Consider the following 20,151-nt stretch of genomic DNA (forward strand, 5'->3'; position numbering starts at 1 on the left):
TATTTATTCTACTTCTAGCATAAAGACATTTTTCTTTTACCTTAATTATACTACCTTAGGGGCCCGCTATAACATATTACCAAGGTTCAATAACGCTGTTTCGGTGGGGCGGAGCTGGAGAAGGAGGGTTTGTTTCCGCATGGTGGGCGGCGCTTGGGGGGGGGGGGGTGGTTTCGGGGGGGGGGGGGGGGGGGGGGGGGGCGGGGGGGGGGGGGGGGGGGGGGGGGGGGGGGGGGGGTTCGGCCCTCAGCTGTTTTCTTTGGAGTAATATGGCCCTCGCCGCTTTACGAGTTGTACAGGCCTGCTTTAAGGGAATAATGTCATTTCATTACCTTAAGTAGTTACTCAGACACTTCAACTTAAACACACTGGATAGATAAAACCGTAAAACACGTGTATTAATTACAAACAGAGATTTTAAGTGGGTATAAGTAATGAGGCATAAAAACCAGAAAAGCTTAGAAGAAAAATAAAGATTAAACACTTACTAATATCTACTTAAGAATCTCTTAGTTGCAAAGCAAACTGTGTCACCACATGCTCCAGCGGATTACAGAGCAAACTTTCAGCTCTGCTATGATCTAGCAAAGGTTTCTCCTCCTCCCCTAGAGTCCTATGGCTGTTTCCTTTTGTCTTCTAAAGTGTGGAGAATAAAGTGGGGGGGGGCAGGTGCCTTGGGGTGTTTGCCCATGCTTTTTATAGTTCCAGTCCCTCTCGTGAAAAAAACATATCCAGTTGAGAATTGAGAGGCAAAGTCTGTGTGGAAGGATGATCCCTGCTGTTCTTCTTCACCTATTTGTGTCCCTTCCAGCTTGATGATTCTGCCTTCTGCTTTGATGCAAATTAAGGCAAACATAGACCTGTCTTGAACAAAGGAATGTGTTTGACCAGTTTGGTGCTACATGAACCTGAATATGTATTTTTAACATCATAGAGGGGAATCATGTTGCCACACGTTTTATCAGGACAATACTGACCAACAAATTATGAATTTTCAAATGATACTTACAAGGCACACCTTGTACAAAGATGACTATAAAAGTGTGTAGGGTGTGAGTGCAGGGGTGTATTCTATAACAATACTGTTCTGGACACATCCCTTTGAAGTTTCTTGGATTAACCAATGATCCAAGTAGAAAAATATTTGAACTCCAGAATGATGAAGATGGGCTGCTATCATTTGGTAAACACTTTTTGGGCAGAGGGCAGGCCAGAGGGTAGTGTCCTGGCAGTGCCTGTTCCCAACTACAAATTGAAGACACTCTCTGTGATCCAGATGTGTTGCCACATGAAAGTAAGCATCCTGCAAATCGAGGGCAGCATACCAATCACTAGGGAAGGGATAACAGATGTGAGGCTGACCCTCCTGAATTTGATTTTCTTGATTAAACTTGTTTTCTCAAATCCAAAATGGGCCTTAGACCACCTCACTTTTTGGAAATCAGCATGTAATGGGAACAGACATCTTTCCCTTTGTGTTGATAAGGAATTTCCCTCTATTGCTCCCAATTCCAAAAAGAGACTATACTTCCTGAAGTAAAACAGTTTTGTGAGATGGGTTCCTGAGAAGGGATGGGGAAGATGGGTTGAGGGAAGGGCAGTAGAAAGGATAACATAGCCCTCGTTCACAGTGCTGAGCTCTCACTTGTCTGATGTGATCTCAGGCCATGCCTGGCAAAAGAGAGAGGGAGGCACTTTCCAAAAGGAGGTTCTGGCTCTAGGAGGTGAGATGTGGTTGGTGTGCTGTCCTTGATCAAAATGACTGTTTCAATGCAGAAGTCTGATAAGAAGAGCCTGCTGATGATGAAGCTGATGTCCCACATCTAGATGGTTTAGATCTCCTCTTCAAAGCATCCTGAAGTCTGAGCTGGTAGAATGAAGATCGATAGTATGTCTGAGGTTTGATCTGTTTTCTTTTTGTTGCTGGAATACAAACTCCCAGAGAAGAGAGAGTTGCTTGGGAGTCTAACATGTACATGGCATTATCAGTCATTCGAGAAAACAATTTAGAATCTTCAAATGGAAGGTCTTTGATTGTGTCATACAGCTCTCTATGGCCTGTAACCAAGACTGCCTCATCGACCTGGCTGCAGCCATCGAGTGCAAAGTGGTGTCTGATGCATCAATGGTCGCTTGGAGATAGGTTTCAGAGTAGCAGCCGTGTGGCACTTCTGAGACTACTGCTAGAAAGTGGTCCTTGTATTCTTCTCGCAATTTGCAAATTTTGCAAATACTAACACATTAACATACATATCTGGACAATAATGCTTGATAATTTGACATCATTATTTGAAGGTTTGTGGTGGTATATATAAGTTGTTTACATTCTTTGTCCTTGGGGTAGGATTTCTTTGATCACTGCCATGATTACCAAGGAGTCTGGGACAGGGTGGGTGGGGAAAAAAAAAAAAAATCATATTCCTGCTGGGGAACATGACAACGCCTGCCCATGTGTTTGGCAGTGGGTGGAACAGAAGCTGGGGTTTGCCAAAAGGTTTCAGCAGGATCTAATGGGGCTTCATTCATGGGAAGGACAACCCTTCCCGGGGCTGGAGCTTGTAAAATACCTAAAAACTTGTGCGGATTGTCATGCACAATTTTGACTGTACTCCTAACAACTACACACCTTGTGAGATCTTGAAAGACTTTGAAGTCTCCAGACAGTGGTGAAGATGACTCAAGAGTTATGGACTCATCAGGGAAAGAAGAATGTGAAAAGAAAGACATGCGGGTTCATCCCTAGATTTCCCTTCCTCTGCCGGTTCCAAAACTGGATATGGCTGACGAACTGAAAGATGTTCCCTGATAGACAAAGGCACTGGAGAAGGTCACTTGCTCCTAGACTGCATAGCAAATGGTGATCTGGAAGCTCTGGGAGCAGTTCAAGGGGGACAGTATGGCCAGGGCAGGTGGCCATGGAATGCAGAATGATGTACCAGCGTTAGCAGCTATGCTGGCAAAAGTGTGTTGATGGTACAGTGAAAAAAAAAAAATGGTGCTGTTCATGCCAATGTAGTTGAAGCTACTGTAATCAGTACCAGATGGTGATGAAAAGGAGAGTCAAGCACAGGGATGCACATGAAGGCTTTTGCTGCAGGGACATAGACAGTACACATAGCAGAGATAAGTACTTCTCAGATAACGCAAGTGGCACTGGAACCAGCAGTGCCAGTGTTGTAGATATCGCTGACAGAGAAGGTGAAGCCCCCAGTCTCGATAGCCCCACTGGAGCCGGAGTTGATGGTGCTGCCTCAGACAGTACTGGTGAATGTTGGTGTTTATGACCAGACCTTGACTCCCATACTGGAGGCATTTTTAGCAGATCTGTCCCCCTTTTGAGATGAAGAATGCAATCCGGACTGTGACAGCCTCAGAAAATGAAGACTGTATTGAAGGCTATGAGAAGACCACAGGAGAAGAACATCGTTTTTCTCCTGATTTTGGCTTTGGAACTGAAGCAGCCAGAAAGGCACCGAAGAACTCTCCATCTTCTCAGGACTGGGATCGGGCTCTGAAGGACGACACTTTTCAAATAAATGTACCTTAAGGCAGAAGTCCCTTTGCTTCTTTGTCGTCATAGGAAAAGAGGTATAAATGTCCTTAACATGTCCCTGGCCTAAACAAATTAGGCAACTTGTGTGGCTATCATTCACAGGGATCATGGCCCTGCAAGTAACACACTGTTTAAACCCTGGGGATCTCTGCATGATGAAAGACACCCTGCACCAATAAATAAGCTACTAAACTACTCTCACAACTAATAGTATGCTCTAATACTAACCAATGCTAAAAATCTCTAAAAACTATGTACACAAAGATTTTTTTCAGTAAAGTTAGTTAAACAAACTGAAGCTCAAGAGCAATGGGGAGCTCCAACTCTTGCTGTGAGTGGTAAGAAGGAACTGAGGCAGAGGTGGTGGCCATACCCCTTTTTCCCTCGACTCTGTGTGCAAGGAAAGCAGGGGTGCATGCACTACCTGCTAACACTGCCAGCAAGAGTCTCCGACTCGAATGCATTGGGCACAAATGGACCTACAGTGGACTGTATACATGCACAATTGCTCAAAGAACCACCATCACAATAGTTAAAGAGCCTGTGGTGCTGGGAAAGCAGGGTAGTTCGGTGCAAGCTTAAATAAAGGGATAGAGCACTAAGCCTTCAGATCTGTTAGTGAGGATGTGTCCAGCCCCAGACGCTGCTTTTCAGAAAGTTGAAACTTACATATGCATGTTGCAAAAGTGGGGGATCAATGTGGACAACACTTGAAGGAGAAGAATATGTATATTCACCTGTTTGCCTAATACACTGTTTTCAAGGGATCTCAAAACAGTGGCTGGCAAAAACAAGGCTCATTTCACTATGAAGCATAACTGCCAAGTTATGTGCAGATACTGTTTGCAAGTTTAGTGAGCTAATTTGCATAGAATCATAAACTTGAGCTTGTGGTCAACACACACTGCCCCAAGCAATGGTAGAGGTAGGACATGGAGCTATGCAAAACCTGGCAGGTTTGGCTGGCATAGGTGAGTGCTGGGGTTTCTAAGGAGATAGGGGTTCACAGGGTATTGGGTCACAGGGGGCTGCTCTTCAGGAAGTGGGGCAAACTAGGTGCAGTTGGCTGCAGGAACACAGGAGGGAGAAAGAAGTTAAAGGGAGCCTTATGGCCTCTCTTTGCGGAGCTGAGAACCACTGCCCATCCTGGGAATTCCTTCCTGACTGAAATCCAGCAAGGAGAGGAAGGAGAGAAAAGATGCCTGCCTGGCTGACTACTCAGCATTGCAGCAATGTCCCTGGGGACCAAAAGGCAGAGTTTTTGCAGCTCAACCAGAAGTGTGAAATTCAGACTGAGCCACAGGCAGGTGTCACAGAGCTGTCAAATGAGTGACTGTCACAAGACATGTGTGACACCTGGGAGCCCAGATGAGGTGACTGAAGGACAGAGTGGCAGTTTTAACTGAATTTCCCATCTTTGGAAATAAGTCTGACCTTTAATAGTGTTTATATGTATTTACTGCTTATATCAAAAACTTAAATTAGAGTTCCGTTTCTTTTTTGGCTGTATATAAATATCAGTTAGCTTTACTTACATATGTGCTTCTATCTTCTGCTTCAGCTTGCTGGACTATAAAGGTAAGATAATTAAAAATGAATTTAGATACATAATCCAGAAAATTAAATATATAACTCTGGGTGCATATACAAAAGGGAGCTCCAACTTTTACAAATAGTTTTCTTCAAAAGTTTCACTTTTCAGATACTTTTACCATGTGTATTTTACTGCACAATTCAGAAGTGTAATAGTCTCTATGCATTTAGATAATTTTATTCATATTCTTTGCATCATCTGACATTCTGGATTTTATAGTATACTTCTTGCTATAGAACCATTTAGCAGCAGAAGTGGAAAGGCTGAGACAATTAAAAGAAGGAGGCAGAAAGAAGGAAACAAAGAAGACATGATTACAAAAGCAGACTCCAAATATTTTTCATTCATTAACTTTACGTCTCAATTTAGAGTATTAGAACATTTAGAAATTTAAAATGGGTTTATTTTAAAATACATAGTAATATTTTCCTACATTTGAAATAATTCACTCTGAAACTGTTAGAACAAAAACAAAAAAAACTAACCTGCTCCCCCTACCAAAAAAATAGTCTAAATGAAGCCAATTCATAGGATTTCCATCTAAATTTTGAGTGCCCCTCAGTTTATGAAAACACCAGTAGTAACTTTGGGCTTCACTGTTTACTAGGAAGAACTGTAGCCTCAACTGGCAGGACTTTCAGCTTCAAAATAGCAAGGCTAATGTGATTAATTTAAGAAAAAAAAACGTATAATTTGCCAGGGTGATTTATAGGCAGTATTGGTCTTCCCAGATTCTGCAACTAGTAGGATTTGGGGAAAGAACTACTTGCCACTTCCACAAGAAGAAAATCTCCCCAATCCCAAAGGGAATAAAAATCCAGAGGCAATTCTGTGAGTACAAATTCAGAATCTGAATCACTCTATTAAGCTTATTCTGTTATAGGGAATTCCTTAGAATGATTAAAGCCTGTCACTCAAACACAAAATAAAAAACATAAAAACCACACACACCCACAATTGCTGTGCTTTGTGTCATAATTTTCACGACCTATCAATCCTAACCTGAATTTACCACTCCTGAAAGCAAGGATGCAAGTAAATAAAACTTAAATGTAAACTGTTAATTTTAATTAAATGGTTTAAAAAATTGTAATCTTAAATAATTACAATTATATCACAAAAACGCGTTTTTGAAGGGGATTGGCAGACAGAAGACGTTATAAAACATGTCTTACAGTGAAAGACTCTAAGGAGGTCAATCTGTTTTGTGATTAAGTCTTCCCGCAACCTTCTCTTTGTTAAGACAGTCTACCAATGCCAACATGGCAAACAGAAGTTTTATAATAAAAAGCTCTTCAGCCCAGCAGACAAAAGGTATAACAAGATCCAACAGCTTGAAGCTGATGCTAGACCAACTCAGACTAGAAATAAGGCACAATTTTTAACTGTGATGGTAATTAACTATTGGAACACGTTACCAAGGGTCATGGTTAAGGCTGCGAGTCTGTCACGGAAGTCACGGATTCCAGCTTGGGCAGCCCCTGGGCCAGTAGCAGCAGTTTGGGTGTGTGGGAGGGGGCTCAGGCTAGAGGCAGGGGGGTTAGGGGGTGTAGCAGGCTCTTACCTTGGGGTGAGAGACTCCTACTGCCAAGGCCCTGCAGCTCCTAAGTGGTGGAGGGGCTGGGGGGGGGCTCCGTGCAGCACGCTGCCTGCCGGCCCCGCTCCCGCAGCTCCCATTGGCTGCCATTTCCAGCCAATGAGAGCTGCAGCAGTCGATGCGCTTGTGCTCCTCCACTGCCTAGAAGCTGCAGGGACACTGAGCCGGGTAGGGAGCCACTGTCAGCCCCTCCAATCCCTCCCCTGCAGCACCAGCAAGGGTCTCCATCCTCCAGCACCAGCAGCAGGCAGCCCCGGGCCACCTGCCCCAGCACCTGTGGTGCCCCTGGACCACTCCCGCCCCCAGAGTACCCGTGGTCCCTGCCCAAGTTTACGTCACAGGTATTTTTAGTAAAAGTCATGGACCCCAGGTCACGGGCTGGGAATTTTTGTTTACTGCCCGTGACCTGTCCATGACTTTTACTAAAAATATCTGCGACTAAAACGTAGCCTTAGTCATGGTGGATTCTCCATCATTGTAAATTTTTAAATCAAGATTGTATGTTTTTCTAAAAGACATGCTCTATTTCAAGCAGGAATTAATTCATACGAAGTTCTATGGCCTGTGTTAAACAGGAAGTCAGACTACAATGGTCACAATGGTCCTTTCTTGCCTTTTCTATGAGTCCTCAAGGCCAATCCTTCTGATGAGAGGAAGCCCCCTAAGGCGCCATCATGGCAGGAGCAGAATGGCAGGCAGTGCACCTACTATCCCTGTGGGCACACTGTGAGAGTTAATTTGCAACACTTTGCCAGGTGAGTTTAAGTGAGGACTTATCAGGCTTGAGGGTTTTATTTTATTTTGTCTATTTAAAAAAAAAAAATTACAAGGAAGATGGACCCCAAACCCTGAACAAAGTAATTTTCATCAGGGAGAATAAATCCTATCTCTTAGGCTAATAAAAACCCCATCAAGCCACAGCCTTGTTGTTGTTACAATAATTATCAGCACCAGCAAGACTGAAAGGGAGAAGGGGCACCATTCTGATTACATTTAAAGAAAGTCTGACATTAACACACAAGAATTTTGAGAAAAGGTCAGAGGTCTCCACCTTCAAGAAGTTTGAGAACCACTAGTTTTCACTTACTCCTTCTGTCTTGGATCCTTGCTCCTGCAAAGCCTTCTGGAGATCCTCAATCTGTTGCTGCAGCTCTCCAATACGCTCATTGCTTAGCCTGTTAGAAGGTAAAAGAACTCAGTCACTCATCCATCTTCTAATAATCAGGACATGTAGAGTGAAGTTATTCCCCTACACATCTGGGTTATAATTCTTCAGTAAGGTTACACAAAATGGAAGCGTCTGAAGTCAATACATATTTTGTTTGTGTATCAGACCTAATCATAGAGGCTGCAGGCAGGTGCTTGGAACATTTACTGGACACTTAGTAGCCTGTGGGCTAAAACTTACTTTTTTGGAGGGGGTGGGAGGGCTGTGTAGGTGGTGGACAGTGCCTACCTGGAGAGAAGGGAAGTGTCTGTGGTACCTGAGAAAGTGCTGGGATTCCTGCCCGAATGCTGCCCCTAGACTATTTCAGGGCTTCATCTTCAGTATCAGCTTTTGGTTAAAGGAGTCTGATAAATTTGAAGTCCCTCCTCCCCACCCTAACCCCTTCTGGCTGTAGGACAAGGGACGTTACTTGCTCTTTTGCTATTACCTTGAGCACTCTGCCCCATACCACAAAGCCTCCTGGCTTCTAACAATGGGAAGCGTCTTTACTACTACTCTCTCTCATCTCCTTCTGGCTGTTACATAGGGTATCTACTAATCTAGCCCCTCACAACCTCTACTGCCTCCAATGCTGGTCTGTATTTGGAGCTTCCCAAAGCAGCAGCAGCAGTGAATTGGACATGCTTCTTGTCCAAGTAATTGGTGCCCTCAGCATGAAACAACAAACAACAAGCATGAAAACTAATGAGATTGATGATCTTTAAAAACATAAGGGCTAGTATTTTTTTTAAATGAAGATTTAGACTTCAGATGTTGATGGCACTGGTCTCCCAACTGAGCAGGGAAAACTTCCTTCTTGGAAGTGGTGGTAGAAGATTGCATTTTTTCCTTCCTGCTGCAGATGATTTATCTTATACTAAAATATTAAGTATTTGGATACTTTATTGGGCAAGATTGTATGAGCTGATGTATTTTGTTTTGAAGAAACCTTAGCTTTTGGGCTGAGACAATGCAAAGTTTCAATCCCATCGAAAAAAACCTTTGCAAACGTAAGGGAAAGAAGAGAGGGGATAAAACTGGACCATTTTAAAATGGCCTACATATAGTCTCCTATTTGTGGATCTCACAAACATATTCATAGGTTTTCAGCAAAAGTGTCTGCAGTACTCTTAAAAATGTTAGCAACTTAAACTACTCCTAAATTGTTATAGCCTAAGGGTACATCTACACTACAGCGGGGAGTCGATTTAAGATACGCAAATTCAGCTACGTGAATAGCGTAGCTGAATTCGACGTATTGCAGCTGACTTACCCCGTTGTGAGGACGGCGGCAAAATCGACTTCTGCCGCTTTTTGTCGGCGGCGCTTACTACCACCTCCGCTGGTGGAGTTAGAGCGCCGATTCGGGGATCGATTGTCGCGTCCCAACGGGACGCGATAAATCGATCCCCGAAAGGTCGATTTCTACCCGCCGATTCAGGCGGGTAGTATAGACCAGACCTAAGATAAACTTCATTCAGCATTAACCAGTGGGGAAATTCACCCAGTACCACAACTCTGGCTTCCCAGCCCAAAGGTCTACAGTTTGAGCAATGTAAAACTATAGTGACCGATTTTCTTCACCCACTCTAGGACTATCAAGAATCACCCAGAGATGAGTCCTAAAGAATATCTGCTTCAAAGAATACCACAGCATGGAGCCGCCACATTTGGCCTGCTGACATCTTTTTTTGCAGGTTTACACTTTCTATGTTCTTTGTAGTTTCCTTACCCCTTCCTCTTTGTAATTAATGCATCAATGCTTCCATTAGCCAAAGGGCAGGACAAGTGGTTACCGTCAACTAGTGTTGGATCAGCAAGGCAAGTCACACTGCCTTCTAAGGTTTCAGTTCTGAGATTATTCTCTGCAGTGCGATTAGCTGCTGTTTTGTCTGACTGGTGCCTACTCCAAACTGCTCTCAGGTTTATAAAAGAAGGTTAAAAAAACCAGGAAAACAAATCACCTTTTTTCTGTTTCCAGTTCATTCATCATCCGATGCTTTTGCTCTAGCTGTTCCTGGAGTTCTACAATACGTTCATTTTCTGAACCTTCTTGTTGCAAGAGAAGCATCTTGTTTTCATGCTGCAGTCGAATAAACATTTCTCTATGGGTCAAAAACAAAAAGTCTCCATTCTGTGAAGAATTTATATAAATAGTTCTTGACTAACTAAAAAGAAAGTAATTTTGCAGAAGAGGTGGCATTCCAGTTCACTAAGATCCACTGTACTGAATGTTCTTCAATAAACACAAGTGTCATAGTACAGCGTTAGCAAAAACAACCTGAAACAAACACCTTCAAAGATCATCAGCAAAGTTGGAACCTCTAGATCCAACACTCACACCTCTTCCACTTGAGCCAACAATCATCCCTTATGTGGGCTAGAGGGGCACGAGACACTCTGTCAGTGAGTTTCTCCGCTATTTGCTGATAGCAAAGGCATAAGTCTCAGGAATCCTACGTTCCATTCCAGGCTTTGGAAGGGAGTGTTCTCTAGTGGCCAGACTTCAGCCAGTTTCCCCAAAGCTTGACCCCTTCTGCTACACCCCCCTCTAAACTGTCCCAGTCCTGTCTCTTCCCCACCCTTGTCTTTTTGTCCCAGTCACATTCTCCTTGATTACCCCATCCCAGTGTCCACCTGGGCTTCTCATCTTAGGGTACGTCTTCACTACCTGCCGATACGGCGGGTAGCAATCGATTTATCCGGGATCGATATATCGCGTCTTGTTAAGACGCGATATATCGATCCCCGAACGTGCTCACCGTTGACTCCGGAACTCCACCAGAGCGAGCGGCGGTAGTGCAGTCGACGGGGGAGCCGCGGCCGTCGATCCCGCGTTGTCTGGACCCCAGGTAATTCGATCCAAGATACTTCGACTTCAGCTACGCTATTCGCATAGCTGAAGTTGCGTATCTTGGATCGATTCCCCCCCCCCCCAGTGTAGACCAGCCCCAACTCCCAGTCTCCTGGCCCAGCCAGTCCTAGTATCCCCCTTTGGGCTCACTGTGAATTCCAAGGTGATGTACTTTCCCCCAGCCTCATTCTTGGAAACTGCTGACCTTAAAAAAACCCCACAATCCTGTGGCAGACACCTGCATATAAAATTTCAGTTCAAAAGGTTAAAGATTGGTCAACTGAAAACAGGGTCTTATAATGGGAAGTGTTGAGCAACCTTAATAATAGGTGGTGTTACCACCCTGCCTATAATACTATTAGACTACTTCTAAACGTCTTCTTTCAATTCCTCTATGAGAAGAAAACACATTTACTGTAGTATTAGTAAGACATATAACACCACATTATTCAGGGCTGAACCTGCACTTTGCAAGTTTATGTGATTGCCTATCCTTGGTTCTGCCAGACTTTCCATATAACCATGGCAAGTTCTTAACCACTCTGCTTCAGTTTCCTCATCTACAAAATGAGGATACCTTCCTACCTTATACAGTGTGTTGCAAAGTTTAATTTAATGTCTGTAAAGCATTTTACTAGTACCTTCCCTATAAGAACATCAAAATGCTAGTTTTTTAGTTGCGGGGGGGGGGGGGGAACTGTTTGAGTCACGGAACTTTTGAAAGAGAAGGGTGTTGCTCAAAGTGAGCTCTTTCCTTACCTGTATTCCACTGGTAGAATTTCAGCAGCAAGATTCTCATGACTTTTTACAGCAGATGCATCTGAAAAGACATGACAAATTGACAAATTCACTTCTAGATAACATTCCAATCTATTTTAAAAAAACATCAAGAAAGTACCTGCTTGATTCAGGCGATCCTGTTGCATCTGAGAACACCGGAGCTCTTCATTAGTTTCTTTCAGAGCATCACGCTGTACTATAAGTCTCTAAGAAAAGGTCAAAGCACATTTAAGGTAGAAATAAGACAAAATTGTTTCATGTTGGCACATTCCATTACGAATGAAAGATCTATCATTTATAACACTATTTTCAGGACAGGAGTTAAATGTTGAAGGCTTCTGATAATGTTTATACCAAATGCTGACCTATCAATTTCCAAATTACAAAGACCAGTATATTAAAGCAACTATATATAATTTCTAGTGCTAAGTCTCATCCCTATGGTAGCACTACTGATGCCTAAGAGCACCTGAGAAATTATTCTCAAGGTGACCACAGTGAAAAATTCTGGCCAGGCCAGCAGACAATAAAAAAAATCTGAGAGACTTTCTAGTGAGTTTGATTAACACTCATGCATAAGACTTACCTCTTTTTCTTTGAATAAAGCTTCATGCTTTTCTTCAAGTCGCTTCAATTCAAATGCTAAAGTATCAGCTCTTTTGGACTCCTCCGAAAGTCTGTTATGAAGCTCCTGGACCTATAATGACATAGGCATTATATTTAGTGTATGTTCTAAGATTTTATTGATATAATTTTTTTAAACTCTGGCACTCTTATGGGTGGGGAAAAAGAGGGCTGGATTAAGAAGAGGAAGGAGATTATGTTTAAGTAGTTTGTTATTCACACAGTCTCAGAAGCCTAATAAAATAGGTTTCTATGGTTGTTGTAATTTAAATCAGAAATAAAAATGTGTGTCTCTTTGCTGAATGCAACCAACACACATGGTTCATCTTGGCCAGCAACTTTTTTTCCCCTTAAATAAAAGGCATAGGAATTCTGATGACTAGTTTGGAACTTTTAGAAGCGAATTGTTATGCACTTCCAAAAATGAAAACAAGATATTTTTAAAAAGGATTTTTTAAAATCAGTAAGATAGTATATCATACCTAGAGGATGTCAGCTACACATTAAACAAGACACCTGATCACCACTTCACTCAGTGAACCGATGGGTTGCACACTGTGCCGTGAACTGCAGGTCAAGAAATGACCTCAGTTAAGCCAGTTGGTGAGAGTTTGGAGGGGAAAAGGGGAGACTGAGAGTATATTGCAGAGCTGAAAGTTTCCTTATAAACAGTCTTGACACCAGCCCAACAATTGTTAGATCAAGCAGCCCAATTTTTTTCAGTCAACTGTAATTATATTTTATAAAAATACACCTGAGAATAGTTAAGATGTTGAGTACAGTTGTTGCCTTACCTGCCTTTTGTATGTTTCCAGCTGAGCACGTGCTGCATTTGCCTTCTTTAGCTCTTCCTCTAAGCTGACTGTATTATGCATATACATCATGTTGGTGTCTTGCAGAGACTTCACCTGTCGGCGGAAGTCATTCAAGTCCTCCAGTTTTTTACGATACACTTCAACTGTTGACTCCAGTTTACTTGCCTTATCTGCAAAAGTTCTACAAGAATAAAAATGAATTACAGAAACAGTGAGATGCATTTTTCACACAAACAAACTACAACTAAGCAAATCAATAAGTTCTGCCCTCATCTGCAAGGATGGTTCCAATTAGCTTAGACAGGGAGATGCATGCATATATCCAAGGCTAGAGTTACGTCCTCTGTGTAAAACTAATGCATTATTTTAATTCTTAGCTGTAGGGTTGATACAGACTCATAAATGCAAAGTTTAGTTTTAAAAGTAGTCATTGTGGAGGTGCAGCCCCACAAAACTGTGTGTTGACATATGTCTTGTAGACAGTATATGAAATGGCCCCACACATTCATGATGGTGTTGGAATTAATACAAGTGAACTATGCCCTAGGCTACAGATTGATCCTGCAGCTGAGTAAGCCTGCAAAATACCGGTGCCTCTATCTAGCAGGAATAGGTACAAAGCTAAGGTATATTACTACAGATAGGTTTTGGAGATCATTATCCTATGGGTATTTTTGCCAGGAGGCATGACCAAGGAAGACAAATTGATCAGCTCCTTTTAAAAAGTATATAAGACAGAAAGTGTTCTGTCCAAATGATATCAAGGTATTTTGAATCAGAAATGGATCTTCATTTTACTGGCACTAAAGAATTAACAAACCTTTAAACTAAATATTGAGTCACTTTACTGTTTGGTATCTTACAAAATTAAAAATTAGCATAGAAGTCATTACAAAATCCAGTCTCTTATACTTAACCTGATGTTCTTCTATGAAACTTGATATAATGTAAGATTGCAATATATTTTATTCTATATTAAATTATCTATTATAACAATAAAAAAAAAAGAGTGACTTTACATGGTTATATTTCTAGAAATATTATAGCACCATATTTACTTTCTGTATTTTTTAGTAACTAGTTTAGTTTACATATGTTGAACTGAACTCAACATGATAAGTTCTCATCATGCTTGTTGTGTTTTGCCCCTACTTAGTCTTGTAATCCTGAACATACAATCTAACTAAAATACTGATGCAATAGTTAAGTTTCATTTTCACTTGGTTTGAGACTTATATTTGGGCAATTACATTTTTTCTGTATCAGAAAAGGCGGGCCTTTGCCAATAAAAATATCCTGTTGGTAATAAAATCCATTATGATTACAACATTCTCATTTCCTAGGGTATTTTATGTTTTCTACATCAGGAGGAGAAAGGTTGTATCTTTTAGTCCTGCTTCATGTGGAAGTCTTTTGCAGAATAATGTTGATATGCAGAGTACTTATTGTGGTCATAAACTTACATTTCACCTTCCAGTTTTATTTTTCACTCTGGTCCTTTTTTCCATTTAGTTTCAAGTTTGCTTGTAGTAACACATAAACTGTGTAATTTTATACAGAAATGTCTATCTTTAAATATGGAGCCTTGGCATTATCATTCAGAACCTTCAGTCTGAATGGTAACTATGTCCACTACATACCTAAGAACGTCAATTTCATCTTTTAGGGCCCTAGATTCTTCTGCCAAACAGGTCAACTCATCATTTCTATGTTGCAGCTCAATCAGTTGTTTCTCCAGATCTTCACAGTGAACACGATAATCATCCTTTGCAGCTTCAAGCCTTTTGTAAATAAGAAGCTGTTGAGAAAATATATTTTCCTATCTTTTGTTCACGTAACTAATATGATCCGCTTTCTACTGAAACAGTAAAAAAATATTCAAAATACATAAACGTAGCAGACACACAATAAAAAAGTATTGTCACAGGGCTATTTACTACAACCACACCATATCATATAAACAGATCTGTTAGTTTACTGTGTTAATATTTTACTCAAAGGAGTTTCTGGTTAATTTATGACTGCCGTAAAAGAACGTATGAATCACTTAGACCCAGACAATGTTGGGTTTTTATTAGTACAAATCACCACATGAAACATGTGCTTCAGTTCTTATTCTTGGTCCTGCCTTTCTCCCTCCCATCAGAGCCCACAATATTTTAGAACGGGGGTGACAACCTTTCAGAAGTGGTGTGCCGAGTGTTCATTTATTCACTCTAATTTAAGGTTTCACGTGCCAGTAATACATTTTAACGTTTTTAGAAGGTCTCTTTCCATAAGTCTATAATATATAACTAAACTATTGTTGTATGTAAAGTAAATAAGGTTTTTAAAATGTTTAAGAAGCTTCATTTAAAATTAAATTAAAATACAGAGGCCCCCGGACCAGTGACCAGGACCTGGGCAGTGTGAGTGCCACTGAAAATCAGCTCGTGTGCCACCTTGGGCACTTGTGCAATGGATTGCCTACCCTGGTTTTAGAAAATGGTGGAAAGAAAAGCATTAATGGTCTCAATGATCATCCAAAATGGAAGAAGTTTAGGGGAAACACTAAACTGTACCTTATATAGTTTATATTAATTCAATGACAGAGAAGCTTTTAGAATAGTGAACTGAGAAGGAAAATCCTGCATATTTAGAAGAAACTCCCATCACATATGACAACAACATTTTGAGAGATTAAATAAAGCTGCAAGTTATTTCATACCTGAAGTTTTCTTCCTGTAGTTGTTCTAGCTGCAGCTGTACATGGAAATACTTTTTTGCAACAACAGTATTTGGATCATCAAGAGAGCCATCTAACTGGTCTAATCTGTCATTCATGACCTCGTTTTCAGACATCAAGCTGTTTTTTTCATCTTGAAGGGCAGCCACCTAGTGCACGTAACACAACATCAAGTTTATAGGTCCCATCCGATTGCCAAGAAGAACACAAAATAATAGATTATAAGATGCCACCAAATAATTTGTTTGTTACATAGAAGTTGAGCATTTGAAAAATTTAGGAGTGATTTATAAATACCCTTAAGCACCTAGCTGCTTTAGAGTATGAAAGTTGTCAACCAAGGAGGTGTGCCTTTTTGTTTTGTTTTATAAATGAAAACTATCTTCTAGGGCATGTGGTATTGTAATAAATATGGGGGGGCAACTGATATTTCCAGATTTTATAAAAACAAAAGGAAACAAATATGTTATGATTAGAAACTGAACAGAAACAATAACAGTAGGATGAAGAGTATTTCCCATTTGGCTTGTGTACTAACAATAAAAAGCAGAATGGCATTGGCTAGCACACTAACACGGCACTGCCGTGCGTTCAGCTATGGATGGTTTTGCAAAAAGCAGGTCCAAGAGCCATAAGCTAATAAGCAGACACACAAAAAATCCTAGACAGCATCATATAGGGCATGCATTTTTGAAGTGATTGAACTGGTTTGATTTTGAAAGTGTTCACAGCTAAGCAAATGGGAACATAACATTACACTAAGTTGGTAAGTATATTAAAACAGCCATAAAATGGGCAAGGGTTAAAAGACGGAACCCTTAAGCTCTTTCAAGTGAAAGATGATGTGTTAATTTTAATACTTCATCAAACATCAGAGCATATAGCATGTGTTAGTTAACTGGCACTTAAACAGTAGAATGTGCTCTTCGGGTTATGTTTTCCTGAATCATAAAGGAAACCTACCTTTCTTATATTCTTGGAAAATATCAAGGAAGACTGAGACCTTACAAGTGAATTTATTAAGAATTAGTTTAAATGAGAACGGTCAGTCATTATTATGACTTTCAATACATATGCAGCATACCATGGTGGCAATATTTAATAAGATATAAAGTTAGCATAATAATCTGAGGCAATATTAAAAGATTTTTTTTATTTATCCATCCATGATTATACACAATTTAAGTGCCTATAATTAAATAGATGTAAAAGAAACCAACAGCACTCTCCCACCTCTTCACTGCGTACTTACTGCCTTTAAGGTCCTATTCTCTGAATATCTGGGAAGCCAACTTACTGTATATTTGCAGACCTAGAGCAAATCTGTGCCTTAAGAGTCTTTTATTATTCCCTGTACAAGGCCTAATCAGTCTTCAATCATGGAGACAGTAAACACTTTTAAAAGGCAGGATGTTTATTAACTGAATGTCTCATTCATTTCCTTCATCCTCATTTCAGGTCCCTCAGAGTCCCATTGGCTGTCTCCTACTTCTTTTCAACACCACATACATTATGCTGAAACCATGGTGCACCATTGGACGATGACATGAACAAATATGTATTGTGTAATTTCAAAAATATGGACACCTATTTTACAAAATATACTTTCCATTAACTTTAGTTACCATTCGTACATTCATGTTCAACTATACATACTTTTAACCACTACTCCTGGTCATGACATGCAAAGAGGATAGACCAACCAGATTTGTGTGAACTGCCATCAAGTTAACTACTCCAAACAGAAGTCTATAACAGCTGTGTGGTAGTTCGGACTTCTCAAAACGATGCATGATAGGTATCATAGCATAAGGAGAAAGGGCAATTTGGGACTGAAGCAGAAATGGCTGGCATAAAGTTACAGGCTAAAATATTTCCCTAGCCTTGCTATTTGGTAAATTCAGCACAATCATACATTTACAGTGAGTGCTATTATTTCACCTTCAGTGACTGCAATCAGTCCATTATAATGAATTGGTTCTTAATATATTTTTAAAAGGGCTAAAGCTATAGTTAGCTGAAAATAAGCATGGAACATTTTTATAAGCATTTTTACTATTCATAGCTATAGTATTGCAATGACCGATTACTAACTGCAAGATATCAAGTTATTGCACCAAGAAATCTTTCATACTATGGATTAGCAATATATTTTCCAATAGTTGCAGGGGAGCTGAGCACGGATTTACATTAAAGGATAATATTTCCAACAATCACATGTATGAAGCATTTCAGCATGGGGAAGCTTTGTTTCAGTACAAACTGAAAAGGCTAAGAACTTATAGGTGAAATTTAATCTCTAAAGACACTGCATTTTGCAACTGTTTAACAGAGCTTCTATTTCTTAATGTCACATATTTGAAAAAGTATGTTTGTCTCTCCTTACCTGCAGGTCTAGTTCTTGACATCTTTGCTTCAGTTCTTCTTTTTCTGCTAGTGCTTCTTGAAGGTCTTCAAGGGCTCTTTTCATCTTAAAAAAAAAAAAGATTTCATGCAAGTTAGATATATTGAAATTAAGATTATTTTATATGCTCCCTATCTGTACGAGGCGGGACATGTAAGATAGATATGACAGAGAGAGTAAGGCACATCTCTGCTGCAAAAACAGACAGAAAAACTGTAAAACCAGGTTCTGAGATTTGCTGCTACAGAGGTGTTTGTTTTTGTTTGGTTGCATTTTTTTTTTTTTCCCCTCCAGTGTAGACGTACTCGAAGTGACTTGCTTGCCTAAGGTCAGAGAGAATCTGCAGCAGGGCAGAAGATTGAACCTGAGACTCCAGCATACAAGACTAGCAACCAGGCTACTGACCATCTTTCCTCTGATAGCTATAGGAAGGTCAATGTCATCATAGGGGAAGCATCTGAGCTCTTTCTTGGGGAAAGAGTGCTTTTAAATTAACGATAATTCTACTTCAAGAACAGAACTCTGGGTGTTTGGGTTGACACCGAACTCAAATATTTTCTAAGATCACTCTGCAGTATGCACTCATCTGTACTTTCTAACCTTAATGGAGGTTGATAGCACTTACTCTTTGCTCTTCCTGTCACATCCTCCTGCAGTCTCTACTCAGGCAACAGAGATGATAAGATCAGCCATTTCATGTCTTTTACAAAAAAGCTAAGTTTATGTGCACTGCTTTACTCAGTCATTCACCTACCTCTAGCACTATGGGTGACAATGAAAGATAAGAGTTAAATTTACTCTAACTTCCTAGTGTAGCATCAGCATGTTGCTCTGCCCTTTGTGAAATACAAGTCTGGGCACTGATTTTGGTAAGCTGGTCTGAGGGAAACAACAACAACTGGCTGGTAAAGCAAGAAGCAAGTTAATCTGTATGGATGAAGGACTGAAATTTCTTTCATTGGGAGATGATGGGAGAGGTACCTTTGTGTCTACTCTCTGAATTTACAAGCATGGTACGATGTGAATAAATTATTTTTGAAACTCTTAACATTATTTGACTATTATAACAAACATAAGACAATTACCTGTTGCTCCATTTCACCAGATGTATCATTTGTGACAGAACTCAGTATTTCCTTGCTCATGAGCTAAAAAACAAAAATGGCACATAGATTAAAATAGTGCAAATAGATATACTATAGAGTGAGTGGCTTCTGGTGTTGAATTAGATTCCACCTCTCCCCAATTTAACTTCAGTAGTTGTTGGTGTGACAGATACAGCAGTTTCCTGCATATCCTTGGGAAACCTTATTGAATCAGGGTTAAGTATCTTTGGGGTCCATTGTATTAAATTAATGGTTTATGTATTATTGTGAACCAGGACTGTACATAACTTTTCTAAGGGGGAGATGTGATGTGAGGCCTGGGAGTACAAAGGATTATATTGAAAATGTGCCACACAAGAATGGACTTTTGGGATAGCAAGTATGAAGTGGATTTCCTGGGGAATACGTAGGGAGAGGTTAATGCAAATTCCCACCTCTGCTTATGCAAAAACTCAGCCTTCTGAAACTATGCCCTAAGGAGTGGGCCATGTCTGCTGAGTATCTGTTCCCGGAGACAGGAGTTGGAAGGCCCGAAGTATACCAAGAAACGGTGAACTGCCAAGCCAGGGTTCTGAATCTGAGACAGCTATGAACTTGTAACCAGAGAAAACCCAGGTGTGGGTTCTGAAGGACTGAAACCTATCAGAGCTTGAGTCTGGAGTTGGCAGTGACCACTGGTAAACTTTTTAGCATGCATGAAGGTTCTTTTATTATTTAATATGTTTTCTCTGTAATGCTTTCACATTAAGACTAAAGAAAGAGTGGTGTGGTAACTTATGATTGCGAGCCATGCACTAGTCATAGCTTCTGGAAAAAAAAAACAAAGTGCAGACACTGTCTTGCTGGGGATAACAGTATAGGCAGGGAACCATGAAGCCTAAAAGAACCGCCA

The 20,151-nt window shown here is 40.6% G+C and overlaps 1 protein-coding gene across 1 annotated transcript in view; it reads right to left on the minus strand.

The window, feature by feature from the left end:
- Nucleotides 1–232: 232 nt before the first annotated feature.
- The window catches only part of HOOK1 (hook microtubule tethering protein 1), a 44,135-nt gene continuing 24,216 nt past the window's right edge, over nt 233–20,151 (minus strand). The window contains 11 exon segments of the mRNA XM_034779388.1: nt 233–5,123; nt 7,832–7,919; nt 9,916–10,056; nt 11,565–11,625; nt 11,704–11,791; nt 12,172–12,282; nt 13,004–13,205; nt 14,665–14,805; nt 15,732–15,898; nt 18,136–18,219; nt 19,239–19,301. Coding sequence (XP_034635279.1) covers nt 5,022–5,123; nt 7,832–7,919; nt 9,916–10,056; nt 11,565–11,625; nt 11,704–11,791; nt 12,172–12,282; nt 13,004–13,205; nt 14,665–14,805; nt 15,732–15,898; nt 18,136–18,219; nt 19,239–19,301 — 1,248 coding nt within the window. The 3' untranslated portion in view covers nt 233–5,021.

This window comes from Trachemys scripta, chromosome 8 (genome assembly GCF_013100865.1).
Source record: "Trachemys scripta elegans isolate TJP31775 chromosome 8, CAS_Tse_1.0, whole genome shotgun sequence".
NCBI lineage: Eukaryota > Metazoa > Chordata > Testudines > Emydidae > Trachemys > Trachemys scripta.